Genomic DNA, 20,566 nt, shown 5'->3' on the forward strand with positions numbered 1-20,566 from the left:
AACCAGAACAGATGAGGGACTCACTGAATGAATGGTGTTGTGTCCTCAGTAACTAGTGAGAGCGTACACTTACCGAAGAACAGAACAGCTAATGAGGTTTGTGGCCTTGGCCCTAGCAGTTCAGTGATTGAGACTGCGCTGCCCATGCAGGGAGCACGGGTTCGATCCCGGGTCAGGGAGCTAAGATCGCACCTGCCACAGGGCACGGCCAAAATAAATAGATACAGCAAAATAGCCTTAAAAAAAGAGCCACAGTAATAGTAACTAAGTGTGCTGAGGTTTTTCAGTGGGTGCCTGCTATGGCTTAAGAACTGTGAGTATTGATTGCATCATTTAAATTTTCATTGCCAGTGTGTGCCCTAAATTTTGATCTGCATTTTACCAATAAGGAAACGGAGGCTTTGATAGAAGAATTAACTTGCTCAAGGTGACACAGATCCAATCCCTTGCTGGTTATCCAGAACTAGAGCATAAATCAAAGTTAAGTGGCCCAAGTGAGGATCAGGCCACTGCCCTTGACATCATCATCAGACGTTCTAACCATCAAGGAAGAAGTCACAGATGAACCAGGACCCCTCAGAGGCACTCTTCCACTACCTTTTCTACGCCATTCCTATTCTATTACTGCCACACTGAACTCGGAGATACTCTTCCTAGAAAGAGAAAAACAAATACTGTGTAACGTCGTTTGTATGTGGAATCTAGAAAAATAGTACATAGGAACCTATTTGCAAAACAGAAATGGAGACACAGATGTAGAGAACAAACTTACGGATGCCAAGGGGAGGAGGGGGGTGATGGGACGAGTTGGGAGATGGGGATCGATATACACACGCTGCTGTGTATTAATGTAAAATAGAAAACTGTTGAGAACCAGCCGTATCGCACAGAGAAGTCTGCTCACTGCTCTCTGGTGACCTAAGTGGGAAGGAAATCTAAAAAGAGTGGATATGTGTATACATATAACAGGTTCACGCTGCTATACAACAGAAAATAACACAATGTTGTAAAGCAACTATATTTCAATAAAAATAAAGAGAGGAGAGAGTGTGAGAGAGGCTGTCATTCAGGTAGGTAGGTAGTTTAAGTGTCGGACTGACAAGCAGGTCTTTGATCATGCCGTCATCAGCACAGTGACCTATCCTAAACAGAAAGAGAGAAGTTAGGAGGAGGTAGATTGGTAGGTAAATCGTGTGACAACAAGGTTTTATCATCTTTGTTGTAAGTATACATTTTGAGAAAGGCTTTGGAACTGTGGGTTGGCCATCATGAAAGGCCGATTTTGAAATGCAGATTTTAGATGTGGTTTCCTTAGAGGGGCTAGTTGAAGTTGTGGAAATGTTTGATGTCTTCAAAATAGTAAAGAGCAAGTAGATTATAAAGGACATTGTAAGATGTTGTGATGATTCAAGCATGTATTGCCTGATTCAGCTATATTAGTATGTGCTTATATTCCTGTCTTTCCTGCCTCTAGATTTATTATCATGTCTCAGTTGTCTTAACAGAAAATATATTAGCAGGATAGTATATTTATATGTTTACAATGAAACTCTGGTTAGTTTTCTGACCTTTTAGAGAATATGGTAGGATTCACCTCCCTCCATTTTTGCTGGTTTTGCAAGATAGGAATTTATAAGCTGACCTTCAAACATAGTTTAAGAAATAAGACCCTAAAAAATTAGCATAATATAATTTAATGTTTATCAAATGTTTGGAAAAGAGATTTGCTTTCTGACTTGGAAGCTGTTTAGACATATTATTTTATATTACAAAAGAAAATAATGTAATATCCTCTGATTTTGCACACTCACGTTTCTCGTGGTCCCCACGGTTCGCTAGTACAGTGGTCTGTGAAGTTTTTTGATCACATATCCAAATGATAAAAAATTCTTTGAGCGTATTCCCCCAATATGTATGTATTTTAAATGAATTTTATGTATACATTACTATACTAATAAAGTACATGCATTTTTAAGTGTCAGTTAAAGCGATTATAGTTATAGAATAATGGGATACAGTTAAAATCGCATTCTTAATTTTATTTTTAATGATAAAAATCTTTCATCAAAAATTTTTTTACTTAATGAGAACTAAAGATCAATACTACAATTTGAAAGTCTGCTTTTAACAGTTGTCACTTTTTTTTTTTAAATTAGCTGATTTATTTTTGGCTGAGTCTTCATTCCTGTGCAAGGACTTTCTCTGGTTGTGGTGCATGGGCTTCTCATTGCAGTGGCTTCTCTTGCTGCGAAACGCGAGCTTTAGAGCACCAGCTCCGTAGTACCGTAGCTCTGTGGTACCGGCTTAGTTGCCCCGAGACATGTGGGATCTCCCTGAACCCAGGATCGCACTCATGTCCCCTGCATTGGCAAATGAATTCTTAACCACTGGACCACCAGGGAAGTCCAGCAGTTGTAACTCCTAAAAATATGTTGATGCAAATGGAGGATAAGCATCATTAGAATTAAAGGACAGTGATGATCATTTTTCTGATCCCATCCATCAATAGTGCAGAAGTGGTAAACATTTTGTCATTAAAATCTTACTGTCTTCCCTGATATCTTTTAGTTGTTCCTGAAAACTAATTGAAAGATGTTGTTAAATTTCTACACTTAAAAAAAAAAAGCACTGAAATTTTTCATTTGAAAGACTTAGTAGATTAGAAAATTATGTTTCTAGGTTTTCATAGTGACAGTTTTTTTTTTTTTTCATAGTGACAGTTTTTATAGATGACAGGCTTTGTTTACAGTAACAAAAATATCAAACATTTCCTAAAATCCATTTTGTGAAACAGTTACTTGATAAAAGTATCATCTTTACTTGGAAGAAACAAATAAAGAAAGAAGAGGGTCTGTGTGTACATCTGAGTGACTCTTGTGGTTTAATATGTTAGATAGCTTACTTATCACCATGAAAAATGTCAGCCCATTTAGAACATTTTTTTCATATAAAAGAAAAATATCTCTAGTATATACTTAAATTTCCAATGGTAGGATAATGTTCTAAACATTAGAGTAAATAATAGAATCCATCATGTGGTAAGATAACTGTGAAGATTATAAAAGCAGAAAATTTTTGTAATACATCTGAAACATTCTACCCCAAGTATATATGTTATTAGGGCAGTCATATAAAGTCTATTTATGAATGTTGAATCCTTGGAAAGTAACATGAAAAATAATTACTTCAGGATGATGCTATGGATTTTTTGTTGTTTTTTTTTAATTAAAAAGATGACTTAACATTATAAACATGGGGGAAAGAAGCCAATGCAAGGAAACAGGATCCAAAATATTTACTGGTTAAAAAGAAAGTATGTTAACAGTATTTATTCAAGCTCAGTAATGTTTATTTGTTTAATGCAAACATACGGAGTGCCTCATAAGTACCAGGGAGTTTGCTAATGATACACAGATGAAAAAGCATGATCTTTTCCATCACTGAAAATGTGTTGCTTTAATTTACAACATATAATAGTGATTCTTTCAAAAATTGCCCTGTGGTTCACAATTCCCCTTTCTGACACTCTGATTCCCTGAAACTCAAGTTTCAATCTCTTGCAGGACAGCCTCTCACGTTATCTCTGGCGTGGTGACCTGGTATTTGCTTTCTAGTAAGACAGACTGAAATAGACACCAGAGACACAGCCATTCATGTGTGATCGCATGTGGAGTTAAATAGCATTTGCATGTTGCCAGTGAGTTGATGGCTTGTTGGGGTGTGGTCTGCACCCCTGCCCTGCTCTCCAGGAAGGAAACAGTGGCTGTTTCAGGAAGGAGTATGTCTGTCTGAAGGTAAAACCTGAGTAACGCGAGCTTAAATGAGCAGGTGTTTTGGTCTCTGTTGGTAAATCAGGAGGCTGATTTGTTCACACCTGTGTTTCTGGGATTCTCTCTGCATTTTCCTGACGCCTTTGCCCTATAGTGGGAAGGTGGCCCCTGCACTTCCAGCCCTCAGGCTGTGGTTTTGAGCAAGAAGAGGAAGGAAGGGCAGCTACGGCAGGAAAGCAGAGCCTTGTTCAGAAGCCCTGCCCCGTGGACTTCGGCCCCTGCTCAGCTGTGGCCTCTGGGTCCTGTGGCTGCCCAGCTCCAAGGATGGCTGGGAACCCGGGGTTTCACTTTCTAGGCTTCATGGGAGAAGTAGAGGATAGCTTTGGGGTAACTAGCGTCTGCCATTTGCATCCTCCTTATGAGAACATAGTGCCTAGTGAGTCCCACGGTGTGGTATTAGTTAAAGAATTTGCCACGAAATGATTGATCTTTGAGGCACCCTACTTAATCCTGGGAAAGTTCCTGGGTCTCTGACCAGGGAAGGATCATCAGCCCATTCCTGCCTTTTTGATTGGAAGGAGGAGTTGTCCTCATGCCCCCTCCGCTTCCTAGTTTAGTCCAGCCCCGTCTCTGTAGGTCTCATCAAGTTATAAGTAAGTATGTCTTCTCTGTCCTTCCTCTGCCTGCCTTTGACTTTTTCTGTGAGAGACATGAAGGGCCCTAACCAGCCTTACATCTGCCTCAAGTCAAAAGAAAGAAATCTGTGTATTTGAAGTGCAGAAGGAGGTGAAATGAAGAACTGTTGCATCGGATTCCTAAACCCTTTGAAAGTTCTCAGAAGTTACTTTGTATTTTTTGCCAAAGGCTGTATCTAGGGTAAAGGAAGAAAAGTTAATATGCTTGAATGAATGAAATAATTGAGCAGTGCCTGTTACTGTTTGCACGCTAAGTTGCTACAGTCCTGTCCCACTCTTGGAGACCCTGTGGACCATCACCCACCAGGCTCCCCTGTCCATGGGATGTCTCAGGCAAAAATACTGTTTAGCTCTTTTCTTACTTAATCCTCCCAATAAACCTATGAAAAAAGATACTGAGTCTATTTGACAGATATGAAAACTAGGGCTGAAAGAGAAGCTTAATAATATCAGCAAGGCTCCTCAGCTGACAGGGGCAGGGTTAAAACCAGGACAGTCTAACTCTAAAATACTTATTTTTCCTCGAGTTTTTCCTTGTCTTCCATCTGTGCTTTGTCTTTTTTCTTTTTTAATTTCTTCATTGAAGTATATTTGATTTACAGTGTTGTGTTAGTTTCAAGTGTAGGCAAAGTGATTGAGATGTGTATAAATACACGTGTTCTTTTTCAAATTCCTTTCCCGTATGTGTGTATGTATGTCAGTTGCTCGGTTGTGTCCAACTCTCTGTGACCCCATGGACTGTAGCCCACAGGCTCCTCTGTCCATGGACTTCTCCAGGCAAGGGTACTGGAATGGGTTGACATTTCCTTCTCCAGGGGATCTTTCCGACCCAGGGATCGAACCCAGGTCTCCTGCATTGCAGGCAGATTCTTTACTGTCTTGAGCCACCAGAGAGGCCCCTTTTCCCTTATAGATTATTACAAAATATTGAGTATTCCCTATGCTATAAAGTAGGTATTTGTTGTTTATGTATTTTATGTATAGTAGTGTGTCTATGTTCCTTCCAAATTCCTAGTTTATCTCCCGCCCTCTTCCCCTTTGGGGAATGTTTGTTTTCTATGTCTGTGAGTCTTTCTGTTTTATAAGTGAGCTCATTTGTACCTTTTTTTTTTAGATTCTGCATATAAGTGTTATAAAATATTTGTTTCTTTCCGTCTGACTTCACTCAGAATGACAGTCTCTGGGTCCATCCATGTTGTTGCAGATGGCGTTATTTCATATGTGTGTGCTTTTTCTGTAAACTTGCTTTCCCACAGTTGCTCACATTAAATCTTAGTTAAAAAGCAAAAGCAAAAAAAAAAAAAAACCAAAAAAACCAAGAAACAAAAAGCCCTATCTTATTCTAATTGATAATATCTTTATTTACTAGTAGACTCCCAAGATCCCAGCATATAGCCTTGGCTGTGTTCAGCCTGGAATTCAAACATGACTAGGCACGTCTGGAAGGAATCTGGCAGGGGCTGCTTAATTATGTAAGTTAACTGGCAGCCTTCTGGGAGAGAACTAATTCTACACGAAGAGAGAGTGGAGGAGTGCAAGTTTACTTACAAGCCAGTGCCTCAGAAGAGGGCTAAGTGTAAGTCAAATGCGGTGTTATTTATTGAGCCTGGCCTCTGATCCTAACCCTAGGGATTCCTGGAGTCAGGAGGTTGCCAATGGAAGCTACCAGCATCTTCACTAGGATGTCCACGAGTCATTGAGCATTCATGCCACGTCAGCAGATTCAGTAGCCCCAGCCCAGACACCTTATCACCAGGGGTGGGTCGTCAGGACTTGAGAACTTGAGATTCTGGGTCCTGCGGGGCTCCGGATTGAAAGGGTGAAAGGTTTCTTGTCTTAGTCCATCCAGGCTGCTCTAAGAAAATACCACAGACTGGGTGCCTCCTCACCAACAGAAGTTTCTCACTGTCTGGAGGCTGGGAGTCTAAGAACAGGATGTCAGCATGGTTGGGTGCTGGGGAAATCCCAATTCCAGGGAGCAGACTGTCGTCTTGGCTGTGTCCTCACATCTGGCCAGGGGCAGGAGAGCTCCTGGGCCTCCTCGATAAGAGCACTCCATCCTCATCACTTGGTTACCTCCCGTTAACCTCATCTTCTGATGCTGTCATCTTTGGGGGTGAGATTTCAACATAGGAGTTTGGGGGTGACGCCTTCAGGGCGCAGCACTTACCAATGCAGTGGCCAAGAAGGCTGCTTTGAAACAGTGAGGAGCTCGCTTCAGAGTTCCGGGAGACACGTGGGGGAAAGGGGTTGGGGGGTGCTATTGATAGAATTCTATGGTGGTAGTTGGAAGCAGGGTCAGGGAAATACCCACATATTGGTTAGTTTTCAGTTGCCATCAACTAGCAGATAACATCAACACACCTTTTAAAAAATGTTCTCCAGAGCTCCAGATATGTTTCTAGTGAGCAGTCGTGTTTAAAAACAACTGCCTGATAAAAAAAATAAAATTAAAATAAAAACAACTGGACTATATGATGATGTTTCACTTTTATCTAGTTGGTTTCACTATTTCTATTTCATGTTCAGTGCTCCCATTTCATTTAGTTTATGTTTTCCAGTTTCTCCATCTCTTCATTTTTTTTTAATTTTCTTTCTCAAGCCTTTATCAACCGTAATAGAAAAGCTTGTGTGTGTGTGTGTGTGTGTGTGTGTGTGTGTGTGTATATATATATATAAATAATATGTATAGTATATATATTTTTTAAAACTTACAAATTTTTGCCTAACTAAAAAATTTATGACATTTTGATTCATTTGTTTGACTTAATATGAATAGAGTGCTAAAATTTTAATTAAAAAAATAGATATGCAACAAGCAGCAAAGGTTTACTGTATAGCACAGGGAACTATAGTCAATGTCTTGTAATAACTGATGATGGAAAATAATTTCAAAAATAATATATGTGTATTTGTGTAACTGAATCACCTAGCTGTGCACCTGGGACATTGTAAGTCAGCTCTACTTCAATAAAATACACATATATATATATATATATAAAGAAAAAATATGTTTGTTTATTTTTGGCTGCTCTGGGTCTTTGTTGCTGTGCATGGACTTTCTCTAGTTGCGTCGAGTGGGAGCTGCTCTCTGGCGTCAGTGCTCTGGCTTCTCGTTGTAGTGACTTTTGCTGTGGCGTATAGGCTCTAGGCATGCAGGCTTCAGTAATTGTAAGCCCATCTATTGTGGGCTCAGTAGATGTGGTGCTTGGACTTAGCTGCTCAGCAGCATATGCAGTCTTTCCGGGCCAGGGATCGAACCTGTATCCCCTGCATTGGCAAGGTGGATTCTTAACCACTGGACCAGCAGGGAAGAATCTATCAGCAATCTTATATAACAGAAAAAAAAAAACCATTTGGGTGAAACAAAATACTATGATACATAATGCACTTGCAGTTTTTAAAATTAACTGACTGTAGCATTTATTTAAACATAGAATCACATCCAACTTCCTTCTTCAAGGTCAGTGTCAACATTAGAAGGGACGCCTTTTTCACATTCAGGGTCCAGAGATTCTTCTGAATTATTTAGACTGTTTCCATTTCCAAGTAGCATGGGAGACCTTTTAAAAGTCATTCAGCTTTAGCATTCATTGAAAAATATTGGTGTTTGATCTACATTCCTGTTTGACTAAACTTCAATTCCATTTGTTCCTAGATTAAACTATCAATTCAGTGTGATCTCTTGAATGTCACCTGGAAAGCTTTGATGTTGAGCACTGGGGCAATAACTCTTTAATCATCCACTCAGTTAATATTTTCTGAGCGCCTCCTGGGCACCAGGCCGTGTGCTTAAAGAGAGCTGACACTGTGGAGGGAGAAGTGAGCATAAAAACAAGTAAACAGATAAATAAAACTGTACTAAGTGTAACTAATGAAACTTCAGCTGGGGAAGCTGGAGAGGGCTCTCCAAAGAGGGTGGTACCTGTATCTCATCCTCATGATGAATGAATCAGTGAAAGTCCTGGCTGTCCATTAACCACTTAGCGAGTGTCTTCTCTGTGCCAGATAACATTCTAGACCTGGGGATACAGCAGTGAATGCAACAGCAGGCAAGACACCCTGACCTGGTGGAATGTGTATTCTGATAGGAAGAGGTAGACAAACACATGTGTAAAACGGACCGATACATCAGATGCTAAGTGCTACGGTGAAAAATAAAGCATTGAAGGAAGAGTAGGGGGTTGTGGGGTTGGTGGGGGCACGGTGGTGGCTGGGGAAAATACAAAATCACGTGGTCAGGGAAGGCCTCCCCGAGGAAGTGAGCTTTGCACCGGAAATGAGGATCTGTGACCTAGTGCAGAGCTGGCAAACTTTTTCTGAAAAGGGCAGCTGGGAAATACCTTAGGCTTTGGGAACCACACGATGTGCCCGCGTGCTCAGCCGTGTCTGACTCTTTGTGACCCTAGTGGACTGTAGCCCACTAGGTGCTTCTGTCCATGGAATTTTCCAGGCAAGAACACTGGAGAGCATTACCATTTCCTTCTCAAGGGGGAATCTTTCCAACCCAGGGATCGAACTCGCATTTCCTGCATTGGCAGGCGGATTCTTTACCACCTAGCCACCTGGGAACCATACATACGACCTCTGTTTTTAAAGCTCAACTATGTTAATTTTTCTAGGGTGAAAGCAGCCGTGGAGAGTATGTAAATGAATGGATGTAGCTGTCTTCCGATACAATTTTTTTTTTTTTTTGGTCACACTGCAGGGCGTGTAGGATCTTAGCTCCCAACCAGGGATCAAACCTGCGGCCCCTGACCTGGAAATGTGGAGTTTTAACCACAGGACCCCCAGGAAGGTGCCTACAACTGTATTTATAGACACTGAAATTGGTATCTCATAGAATTTTCACATGTCATGAAATACCATTATTCTTTTGGCTTTTTTTCAACCACTTAAAAGATAAAGACTGTTTTTGTAGGCTAGAATTGGCCTGAGGGCCTCCCTATGTTAGAGCCTGAGAGATTTAACAGTGTACTTTGCCCACCTGATATGAAGAGCCAGCTCATTAGAAAAGACCCTGATTCTGGGAAAGATTGAGGCAGGAGGAGAAGGGGACAACAGAGGATAAGATGGCTGGATGGCATCACCAACTAAATGAACACGCGTTTCAGCAAGCTCCAGGAGTTGGTGATGGACAGGGAAGCCTGGTGTGCTGCAGTCCATGGGGTCGCAAAGTGTCGGACATGAGTGAGTGGCTGAACAAGAACAACTTCCCTTTAATTGCTTTGGATGACATGTAATGGTGTTTGGTTAATGATAAGGTGAAATGCAACTTTCCTGCTTCTGTAGATATCTTGCTATTTTAGGTCCAACAGCTTTGTTGTTGCTTTATGAAGAAAAGGAAAATTCATCCATTCATCTCGTGACAGATACTCATTTCACTTACGTGAAATTTATGCCTTACAGCTGTTATTTCTAGACTCTGCTCTGCAATAGTAACTTATTTTCAACCCATCATACCACAGTATTGCCGAAGACATTTTATGTAGCAATTAAGAGTTTTACCAAACAGCATTGCATTGGGATGCAAGCTGTAGAAAAGTTGTTATAGAGTGGCTTAACTAATTATGGATTTATTTGTCTAATAGTGAAAGGTTAGCTTGGGCTGCATAAGACTAGGGTGGCAGCTGTAAAATACCAAGGACTCAGGTTTCTGTTCTTCTGCTTGACCACCACCATTTTTGCATAAGGCATTGGTTTTCACATTTGCCAAATAGTTTCTGTACCTCCAGGCACCACGGGTGCATTTCTGCAGGAGAGAAAGAAGTTGTTGTTCAGTCACTAAGTCGTCCAACTCTTTGCAACCCCATGGACTGTAGCTCTACAGGCTCCTCCGTCCTCCAGTATTTCCCGGGGCTTGCTCATGTTCATGTCCACTGAGTCAGTGATGCTATGTAACCATCTTATCTTCTGCTACCCCCTCTCCTTTTGCCCTCACTCTTTCCCAGCATCAGGGTCTTTTCCAGTGAGTTGGTTCGCATCAGGTGGTCAAAGTATTAGAGCTTCTGCTTCAGCAACAGTCCTTCCAATGAATAGGTGCAAAATGGGCTTGGTCTTTTCATTCATTAAGTGGAGCCTTTCCAAGGAGTGGCCACCTCACATGTCCCTGGGCAGCACTGTGTTCTGTGATCGCCCCTAGCTACGGAGGAGTTGGAGTCAACAAGTTTTTGTAGCTGAGCACATTGCTTTCTTTCTTTTTTTTTTTTTCCCCCACATTGCTTTCTTAAATAAAATCAGTCTTTGGTTATTAAGAAAGAATGGGAGATTAGCTACTGGGTAAATAACTAGCATTATCTGCCATGGCTTGTATTTTTGTTAAAAAAACAAAAACAGCTACAAGGCTAAATTGACACGGGGGTGAAGGAAGTGACAGACGCCCCACAATTTACTTTTTCTCTTTCACAAGTTTCCCTCCCCAGTTTCCTTTAATATTAATTGTAAGGTGTATTTTGTTCCAGGACAGTTGAAGTAAAGAAGAAAGCTCTTTGTCAAGGAAGTGATGGTGTGTGTTATTGTTATCTGAACCCTGGGTTTATGCCAGTATGTACAGTGCCCTTGATGGCTTCCTCTTGCCTTGTGGGAACAGCCTTTCCATTACCTGGTACCCCAGCTTCTCCCGGGTCCTGCCCGTCCCTGCCGGTCATCCCTGGCCTCCCACTGTTCCCACCACGTTCACCTGATAAATCTCAAAATCAGCCCTAATGCCGTGACTCATCTTCCTTCCTGCGGCTAATGTTATAAGCAAACATCCCCTTCAAACTTCCTTCTCTGGGGTAAATCTCTCCCTTTTGTTTATTTGGTTGATTTGCTATCGTATCAATTTTCTGTGACCTTAGTTCTTTTTATTTTTTAAAATTTTGTTAAAGCAAAATAGATTTCGATTCACCTTGTCTCAAAAAAGTGAACTTTTTTAAAACTGGTACTGCATTCTAAAAGATTTTTTTTATGTGATGTCAAATAGCAAACTCAACAATAATAATTGGGAACATTAGACGTTATGTGCCAGGCAGTATTGTAATCTACACATCATTTAAATGTAACCCTTACAGTGATCCAATGAGGTAGGTAATACTATTGTTCCCATTTTAAAGATGGAAAAACTGAGGCATAGAGAGGTAACTTGGCTCAAACTCACCCAGTAAATAAATGAAGAAACCAGGATTTAGAGCTCTTTTTTTCCCCCTCCTTTTTCTTACACATATAAAGAGTCAAGGAGGCCAGCAAGCAGCAAAACACTCAGAGTCCAGCTTCACACCCTGTTAGGAAGCATGATTTATGTAAAATGCCCCAGTTCTCTATGGACCTGGACTACCATCCCCCTCCAGGTTGTTTTCTATGGGACGTTCTTTCGCTCTCAAATTAATTTCTTGTATTTAATCTTGTGAATATAGATGCATTCACATTTTTCAAAGAAATGTACATCCATGGAGGGCTAACTCTTGCTCTCAGTCTCCCCCTCTTTCATGCCCTGCTTCCTGGGTCACCACTTTTGTTCGTTTCTTATATAACCTTCAGCCATTTTTCTAAGAAATGAAAATACAAGTAAATATAGATATGTTCCTATTTTTTTTTCTATTTTTTAAAAAAGTGCTTAGTGTACACACAAATCTGCTTTTTTTTTTTTTCACTTATAAATCTTGGGAAACTTTTCATAGCAGTGTCAATAGTACATACAGAATTTCTCCTCTTTTCTTTTTTTATTGATTAAAAAAATGGTTTAGAAAGTATCCAGGTGTTTTATGATTTGGTGGCACCATATGGCATGCAGGATCTTAGTTCCCTAACCAGGGATAGAACCCGTGCCCCTTGCATTGGGAGTGTGGAGTCTTAACCACTAGACCGCCAGGAAAGTCCCTCCTTATTTCTTTCTAAGATGCATAGTATTAAAGTGGTCTCTTTGCACATTAACCTGGTCATGCCTCTCCTGATTTTCTCTTAAAATACAGATATAATTGCAGTTAGCTCCTGATGCTACCATCAGCCATTGCCAGTGTGACTTTGCTTCCTGAAGGTTGATAGGGTATAATGATGCATCTGAATTTTCTTCTTAGAGTAATGACCATTTTTCCCACCAGTTTTATTAAGGTATAATTGACATACCACACTGTATAAGCTTAAGGTGTATAGCATAAAGGTTTGATGTATGTATACACTGCGAGTTGATCACCACAGTAAGTTTAGTTAACATCCATCACCCCGTGCCATCTGAATTTTAATATTCCTCAATACAGCTTGCAGATCCTGGTTTTAAGGAAGAGGGATGTTGAGACATGGACACTCCTAGACATTGCTAATGTAAATTGAAGAATGTAATTTGAGGAATGTAAATTGAGATGACTGTGTTGAAAGACATTTTTAGCTTGAGTCCTTCAGGAATCTGAAAAATGTCTTTGCCCTTTCACCTGGCTTTCATGCGTAGGGCTTTGTCCTAAAATAGTATTGAGGTGGTGGTGGCTTAGTTGCTAAGTCATGTCTGACTCTTGTGATCCCATGGACTGTAGCCTGCCAGGCTTCTCTGTCCATGGGATTCTCCAGGTGAGAATACTGGAGTGGGTCGCCATTTTCTTCTCCAGAGGATTTTCCCGAGCCAGGAATTGAACCCAGGTCTCCTGCATTGCAGGCAGTTTCTTTACCATCTGAGCCACCAGGGAAGCCCGTATCATATATATGGAAAACCAAGATAAGTTTCATTTTTGATCATACTTATGAGCGATTGACGGAGGAGGCAGTGGCGACCCACTCCAGTACTCTTGCCTGGAAAATGCCATGGGTGGAGGAGCCTGGTAGGCTGCAGTCCATGGGGTCGTGAAGAGTCGGACACGACTGAGCGACTTCACTTTCACTTTTCACTTTCATGCATTGGAGAAGGAAATGGCAACCCACTCCAGTGTTCTTGCCTGGAGAATCCCAGGGACGGGGGAGCCTGGTGGGCTGCCGTCTATGGGGTCGCACAGAGTCGGACACGACTGAAGTGACTTAGCAGCAGCAGGAGTGATTGAAATGTGCTGGGTACGTAGAGCTCCAAACAGGGACGTTAAATCCAGACCCTTTTCTCTGTTTAGATTTTGGCAGTGGCTGTTGGATAGTAGAATTGTAGGTAACTTTTTGTTTGTTCTACAAAGATTAGTGGGGGTCCACTGAACAAGGATTTTAGGACAATGACATGATTGTCTTGAGAAGAACACCCACTAGGACTTTGATCAAAATAGGTGAACACTTTCAACCTCAGGGATGATGAGCTCTACCTGGTAGGGTTGTAAGGGAAAATTAAGTAGGATGGCTGATAACGTTTTGCACGTTGGAGTTACAAAGTAACATATATTCTGAAATAGTATGAGTGAGGAGGAAAAGTTAACTTTTTCAGACTTGAGAAATGGCTTAATTCAAGAAATTGAGATAATGGCATTTTCAACTTGGATTTACAACCACATGGTAATTCTCTCCTTTTAGAATATTGAGCTTAGAGATGTCATATTTTGTCAGCCTTTGATCTCTGTCTGTACTAATTATGCCATCTCCTTATTCATTCATAGACTTGAACCCAGTGATCTGGGTTTCCGTATATAAGGTATGGGCCTCCCAATGCCTCTGTCCTCCTGGCATTTAACAGACTTCCACCTCAGAGAAACATGTTACCGAAGCCTTGCGGGAGGAGTTGGATTGGTGGGATAGGGCTGGGAGGGGTTGGTGGGGGCTATCAGTATGTGAAGGTTTGTTCTTCAGCATTTTATTTTTTGTGTGTCAAGAGGTCTTTCTAGCTGCTTAACTTCTCAAAATGATTCTTTCCTTTAGCCATTATAACATTTACTTCACCTCTTAAGGTGTTTTTTTTTTTCTTTTTTCTTTTTTTTTAAGGCTGCATCTCAGCTTTGCAGGATCTTAGTTCCCCAACCAGGGATCAAACCTGCATCCTCAGCAGTGAGAACATGGAGTCCTAACCACTGGACTGCTCGGGAATCCCCTTGTTTGTTTTTTGTGCATATTTCCCAGAATCATTTGGAAAAAGCACGTCTGTTTGCTCATGTCTTATATGCTGTGTTGAAGATACTGAATATTGTTACCCCATCTTAGTTTGTTAGTACATACCTTAAATGACAAAATTTGTAACAGTTGGAAAACCTGCACAGGTGTTTGCAGCTCTTCAAGGACATACCTGACCCCTAGTGACTGGAAGGAAACATAAAGTTCAGAGAAACAAGAAGGGTTAAGAAAGGGAGTTCAAAGTAAGGTGATACTTGGTGTTGACTCTCACCTTAGAAGTGGAGAACATTTCTCCTCTTGTGATTTGATGAAAGGACGCTTTCATGACAGTGGCTACAGCTGTGGAATATCTGAAAGAGGCTGCTGAGGGGAATAAAAATGTGGCCACTCCCAGGAATCAATGAAGTGTCAACATCTCAGATGGGCTGTATGTGGTTTTCAAATGGTTAGGGGCACAGGGAGTCTTTGTGACTGTACCTGTCAACTTCGAGGGGTGGGAGGGGGAGTGGTTATGGCTCCCAGAAACCTAAGTGAATCTCCCACCTCAGACCTAGTCTGTCCGTCCCAGACCATCTGAGATGTGCCCCAGAATTCTGTGTAGAAATCACTGTGTCAGGGCTTGCTTAGCCATCCTTTTGATAACCAGGGAGTGGGTGGTGTGTGGGGTCTGCAAAAATCAACTCTGTTTTTGGGGAGGGGTGGCTCGGTGGCCTTTGGCAGTGAGCAATCAAATCTAGTTCATATGGGAAACTTGTACGTGTGGTTTCAGAGAAGCGTGTCTCCTTATGTATTTGTCTTCTCTCTGCAGATAAAGAAGAAACAGCAGGATGTGGTTAGATTTCTGGAAGCCAACAAGATAGAGTTTGAGGAGGTGGACATCACAATGTCAGAAGAGCAGAGGCAATGGATGTATAAGAACATCCCCCCGGAGAAGAAGCCTGCTCAGGGCAACCCTCTGCCACCTCAGATATTTAATGATGACCAATACTGTGGAGTAAGTAGCTAGATTGTTACCACATCATTTCTTTGCCTGGTGTGCAGTTGGGGTTTTTCAGTGCAGACTGTGACCTCCTCACCTAGTACCTATTCAGGTCCACAAATCTAATAGTGAAGTTAAGTGGGCGTGTGAGTCCAAGGTCACAGACTATGTCTTCCTGTTTGCTTTGAGACAAGGGGATGGGAAGAGAAGCTGTGTATATGCGTGTTTATTGTGTTCTACATTTTAAAGCATATTTTTTGATTCATACATTTTTGGGGACAGAATGAAGAGGGTATGTTCTTAAATATTTATTTCTCTAAAACTGCTAATACCTGATTATAAGTCAGCGTTTTGCTTTTTGATGATCATGAACCAGATGGATCATTGGTGGTGGTGGTTCAGTCGCTAAGTCATGTCCGACTCTTGCGACCCCAAGAGCCTGCTAGGCTCTTCTGGGTCATTATGAACAGCTAAAATATATCAGATGCCTTCTTGCTGTATGTGGCATTGAGAAAATGAAGGCATTTTCAACTAATTGTCTATTTTCCTTCTTATTCCTTAGGTTAAAAAAATTTTTTGAGAAATTTTTCTAATGAGTAGTTAGGATTTGCTTTCTGCCAGAGCTCTAAGTATGTAAGTCAGTGTTTATTTTGAGACCTGCATTGCACTTCTTTAAGGATGGCCTGGAGAAGGAGGAGGGGCTACAGTGTGGAGGTACTTAAGGTGAAATAAAGAACTGGGTTGTCACTAGAATGGAGAAACGGGGTAACAGTGCTTTTGGTGGCTCAAAAGGAAACAGGTGTCCATGAACATGAGAGAGAATGAAACGTTGAAACATAAAGCCATAAAGATTGTGCCCAGCATCTTTGCATGTCATGAAGAGAGAATTGAACCTGGTGCTAGACACTGATTTGAGTTCTAGAACCGCTTTGTGTTGGCTTGAGACCTTTGGAAAGTCACATCTCTTTATACCTCAGTTTTCTCATCTTTACACAAAGGATGATAGTATCTGTTTTACTTCCCAGGATATTTGTGACTGTTTCTAAAGTACTCCTAAAATTCTATACCCAGCCAAATTACCACTCAATTACAAGACCAGAATAAAGGCATTTTAACAGCTGCAGAATCTGAGGAATAGAATCTGAGGAACAGAATTCAACAAAACCACTGGATTTTTGTTTTAAGTTTTCTTGCACTGTTTAACTAATAGCTTTCTTTTATTTTTTAATATTTACTTATTCATTTGGCTGCACTGGGTCTTAGTTGCTGCGTGCGGGATCATCCATCTTCCTTGTGGTATGTGTGGCATGTGGAAACTCTTAGTTGTGGCATGTATGTGGGATCTAGTTCCCTGACCAAGGATCAAACCTGGGCCCCCTGCATCAGAGTATGAGTCTTAGCCACTGCATCACCAGGGAAGTCCCTAGCAGTTTTATTTTGAATTGTACAGTTTACAGATTTTCAACTTATCTTATTGTGGTCTGCAGGCACAAAAAGTATTGATCCATTTTCTAGACTCTAATCGTGAGTGGGATACACCCTTGGTTACCATATACTTTCCCTAATAAAATATGTGATCATGACACAAAAAAATCCACAAAAATAGTAACCTTTATTCTTATATAATAATGCAGCTTACTTCTTATTGATGTTGCCTCTTCAGATCCTGAAGTGAGACCATCCTCTGCTCTCGACTTGTCCCTGCATTTCTCTACCCACTTGCTGCTTACGTGGTTCAAGACTATCAGCGTCTCCTAGTTTTATTTTAAAAGTGGAGCTGTTTTTAATCCTTGTTGTTTCATAGCCCTATTAAGAGGAGGGAGGTAGAGACATCTTTGCTTTGTCACCATAAAAGCCAAAGTCTTCAGGGCCCTTTTGCGTAGAGGAATGTGTTTAAAGAATAAAAAGGAATGGGATGTGAAATAAAGTTAATTCCTTTTCTTTATCTTCACTGCTTTATGACTTTCTAAATCTCTGTATACCTTTGCCCTATGGAGTCTATGGAATTTTTTTCAGGTAGGCTGGCAGCTGGCTAGAGGCTTCCATATTTATTAACTGTGCCGGATGAATGGCATCTTCTCTGCTTGAGCAGAGTCATTCCCACAGTGGTGGTGACAGCAATGTTGTGTGTGCGTTCTGTCTTTATAGTCAGTTCTGGCAGCAGGTTTGAAGACAGTGTCTGCTCTTATCAAGGTCCAGTAAATTCAACTTTGACAAAAACAAAAGAATCGGGGGGCGGTGAGCCATGGCTTCATTCAAACCACCTGCTTCTGTGCCCCTTTCTTTGCCCAGGGACAGTTTATGAGTGGTCTTATCTGGGTGGATAACCTGTGGAAACCTGCCGTATTGCAAATGACAGGATCCAATAAGCACCAAGATTCTCCTGTTTCCTGAATTGACTGGAAATTTTACTACTTTGTTTTAAACTGGATGGGCTAGGCCTGTGAGACATGCATAGCTGCTAAGCTGTTTGCTCACCAGTGTGGACAATTGCCCTCTCTCTCCTTTAGCTTTTGAAAATCATGCCTTTAGCATTTGAGATTTCCCACCAAATGAAAGCGCCCTGGATTTGGACATCAAGGAAATGATGCAGAAATAGCAGCAGTTGGAGGTGGCTTGGTGAGTAGCAGGGAGTGATGGGGCCAGGTGTAGGCTGGTGGCTGGACACTGTATGTTTGGCGTCTTAAGGAAGCTGATCCCGGGGTGTGGCCTGGATGTGGTGTTGGCTTCCCAGACATGGAAATTCCTCTTCTTTTCTAAACTGGATCTCCAGCCCTAATATGGATTCTGTGAGTTCCCCCCATACCTTTGTACATTTCTTTCCTTTTAAGTTGCCAGTGTCTATTTCAGTTGTTTGTGGGCAAGAGCACTTATTAACCCAGATCGGTTGCTCTTGCTATTTCCATGAAATGTACTACCACGAGCAGGATTCTTCTCTGGAAATGAAATCCTAAAGGTCAACATCCCGACATGTAGGCTTTTCTCATTTTAGAAATCTCAGATCCTCATGTTCAAGGTTTAGATTCTGTTCTCCGTCTATGGAACCGGCATGTGTGGAATGCACCAGAAATGAAAATGCACACATCTGCACACAATGAAAACATTTCCTCCCATTTCTTTTCTCCCTCCCTATTTAGAAGGAAGAAAGAAAAATAATAAAAGATTGGGATTTCTTTATATATATTTTTTTCTTAAAAATATTTATCATTAAATTTACTTTTCTTTTTGGTTGCTGCACTCGGCATGTGGGATTTTAGTTCCCCAACCAGGGACTGAACCTTCGCCTCCTGCAGTGGATTCACAAAGTGCTCACCACTGGACCACCAGGAAGACCCCCAAATTTACTGTCTTAACCACTTTTAAGGGTACAGTTGAGTAATATTATGTATATTCACAATGCTATAAAACAGGTCCCCAGGATTTTTCATCTGGCAGAACTGAGATTCTTATACCCATTAAATATACCTGTTTGTCCCCTCCCGTAGCCCCTGATAACCATCGTTCTACTTTATATATCTGTTGAATTCGACCACCTTAGAGACCTCCCGGAAGTGAAATCATACAGTGTGGGTCCTTTCTGCTATGTCAGAGGACAGAGCACAGTGTCCTTACGGTTCATCCGCCATCTATGTCTTCATCCATTAAGACTGCTGTAACAAAATACAACAGACTGGGTAGCTTACAAACAACAGAAATTTATTTCCCAGAGTTTTGGAGGTTGGAAGATCAGGGTTACACTGGGGTTGGGTTCTGGTGAAGGCCCTTTTCTGGGTTGTAGATTGCCAACTTACTATAGTATCCTCTTGTAGTGAAGGGGTTAATGGAGCTGTAATCTCATCCAAGAGGGTTCTACAGACCTAGTGTATGAATTTTGAGGGGCTTCTATTATACGTGTATATCACATTTTGCTTTTCTACTCATCCATGATGAACATTGGGTTGCTTCTACCTCTTGGCTGTTGTGAATAGTGCTGCATGAACATGGGTTTGCAATATCTCTTCAAGGTACTGTTTTCAGTTCTTTGGGATACATACATAAAAGTGGATTTGCTGCATATCATATGCTAATTCTGTTTTTAATTTTTTGAGGAACTGCCAAACTGTTTTTCACAGTGGTTGGACCATTTTATATTATAATCCCATCAGTAGTGCACAAAAGTTCTAACTTTTCCATATCCCCATCAACACTTGCTATTTTCTGTTCTTTGGATTTTTGGTGTTTTTTTGTTGTTGTTAAGAGTAGCCATCCCAGTGGGTGTGAGGTGATATCTCACTGTGGTTTTGATTCGCATTTCTTTGATGATTAGTGATGTTGAACGTCTCCTATACTTTTGTTTTCTGTTTGTATATTGTCTTTGGAGAAATGTCTATTCAAGTCCTTTGCCCAGTTTTTAATTGGGTTATTTGACTTTTTGTCACTGTGTAGAAATTCTTTGTATATTCTGAATATTAACCTCCTATCAGATATGTAATCTGCAAAAATTTTCTCCCATTCTTAGGTTGTCTTTCATTTTTCTTGATTGTATCTTTTGATGAACAAACTTTTGTTTGATATTGACTCATTTGTCTGTTTTTGTTTCTGTTGCCTGGGCTTTTGGAGTCATACTCAGGAAACCATTACTTGCCAAATGCAGTGTTATGAAGCTTTTTCCGTATGTTTTCTTTTAGAAATTTTGTAGTTTGGGGGTCTTATGTTTAGGTCTGTAATTCTTTTTTTTTTTCCTGCTGATTTTTTTATATGGTATAAGATAAGGGTCTAGCTTCATTCTTTTGCATGTTATTATCTAGTTTTCCTAATACCATTTATTGATGACACTGTGCTTTTCCCATGGAGTGATCTTGATGCTTTTGTTCAAGATCATTTGACTATATATGTGAGGGCTTATTTATTTGTTTTTTTTTTGGATTTTATTCTGTTTCACTGGTCTATATGTCTGTCTTTATGCAAGTACCACACTGTTTTGATTACTGTAACTTTGTGATATGTCTTGAAATTGGGAAGTGTGATTTCTTTAACTTTGTCTTCAAACTTGTTTTGGCTTGAGATTCTGTATGAATTTTAGAATTTTTTTCTTATTTCTGCCAAAAAAAAAGCCATTAGAATTTTGATATGGAAATGTTGGATCTTTAGATTGCTTT

General features: G+C 40.7%; 1 protein-coding gene across 1 annotated transcript in view; it reads left to right on the forward strand.

The window, feature by feature from the left end:
• Positions 1-20,566, forward strand: part of SH3BGRL2 (SH3 domain binding glutamate rich protein like 2) — a 73,242-nt gene that overhangs the window by 30,849 nt on the left and 21,827 nt on the right. Inside the window, exon 2 of the mRNA XM_043439456.1 lies at positions 15,258-15,443. Within this exon, the coding sequence (XP_043295391.1) occupies positions 15,258-15,443 (186 nt within the window). The remainder of the gene's footprint in view (positions 1-15,257; positions 15,444-20,566) is intronic.

The sequence above is a fragment of the Cervus canadensis genome, chromosome 20, assembly GCF_019320065.1.
Source record: "Cervus canadensis isolate Bull #8, Minnesota chromosome 20, ASM1932006v1, whole genome shotgun sequence".
NCBI lineage: Eukaryota > Metazoa > Chordata > Mammalia > Artiodactyla > Cervidae > Cervus > Cervus canadensis.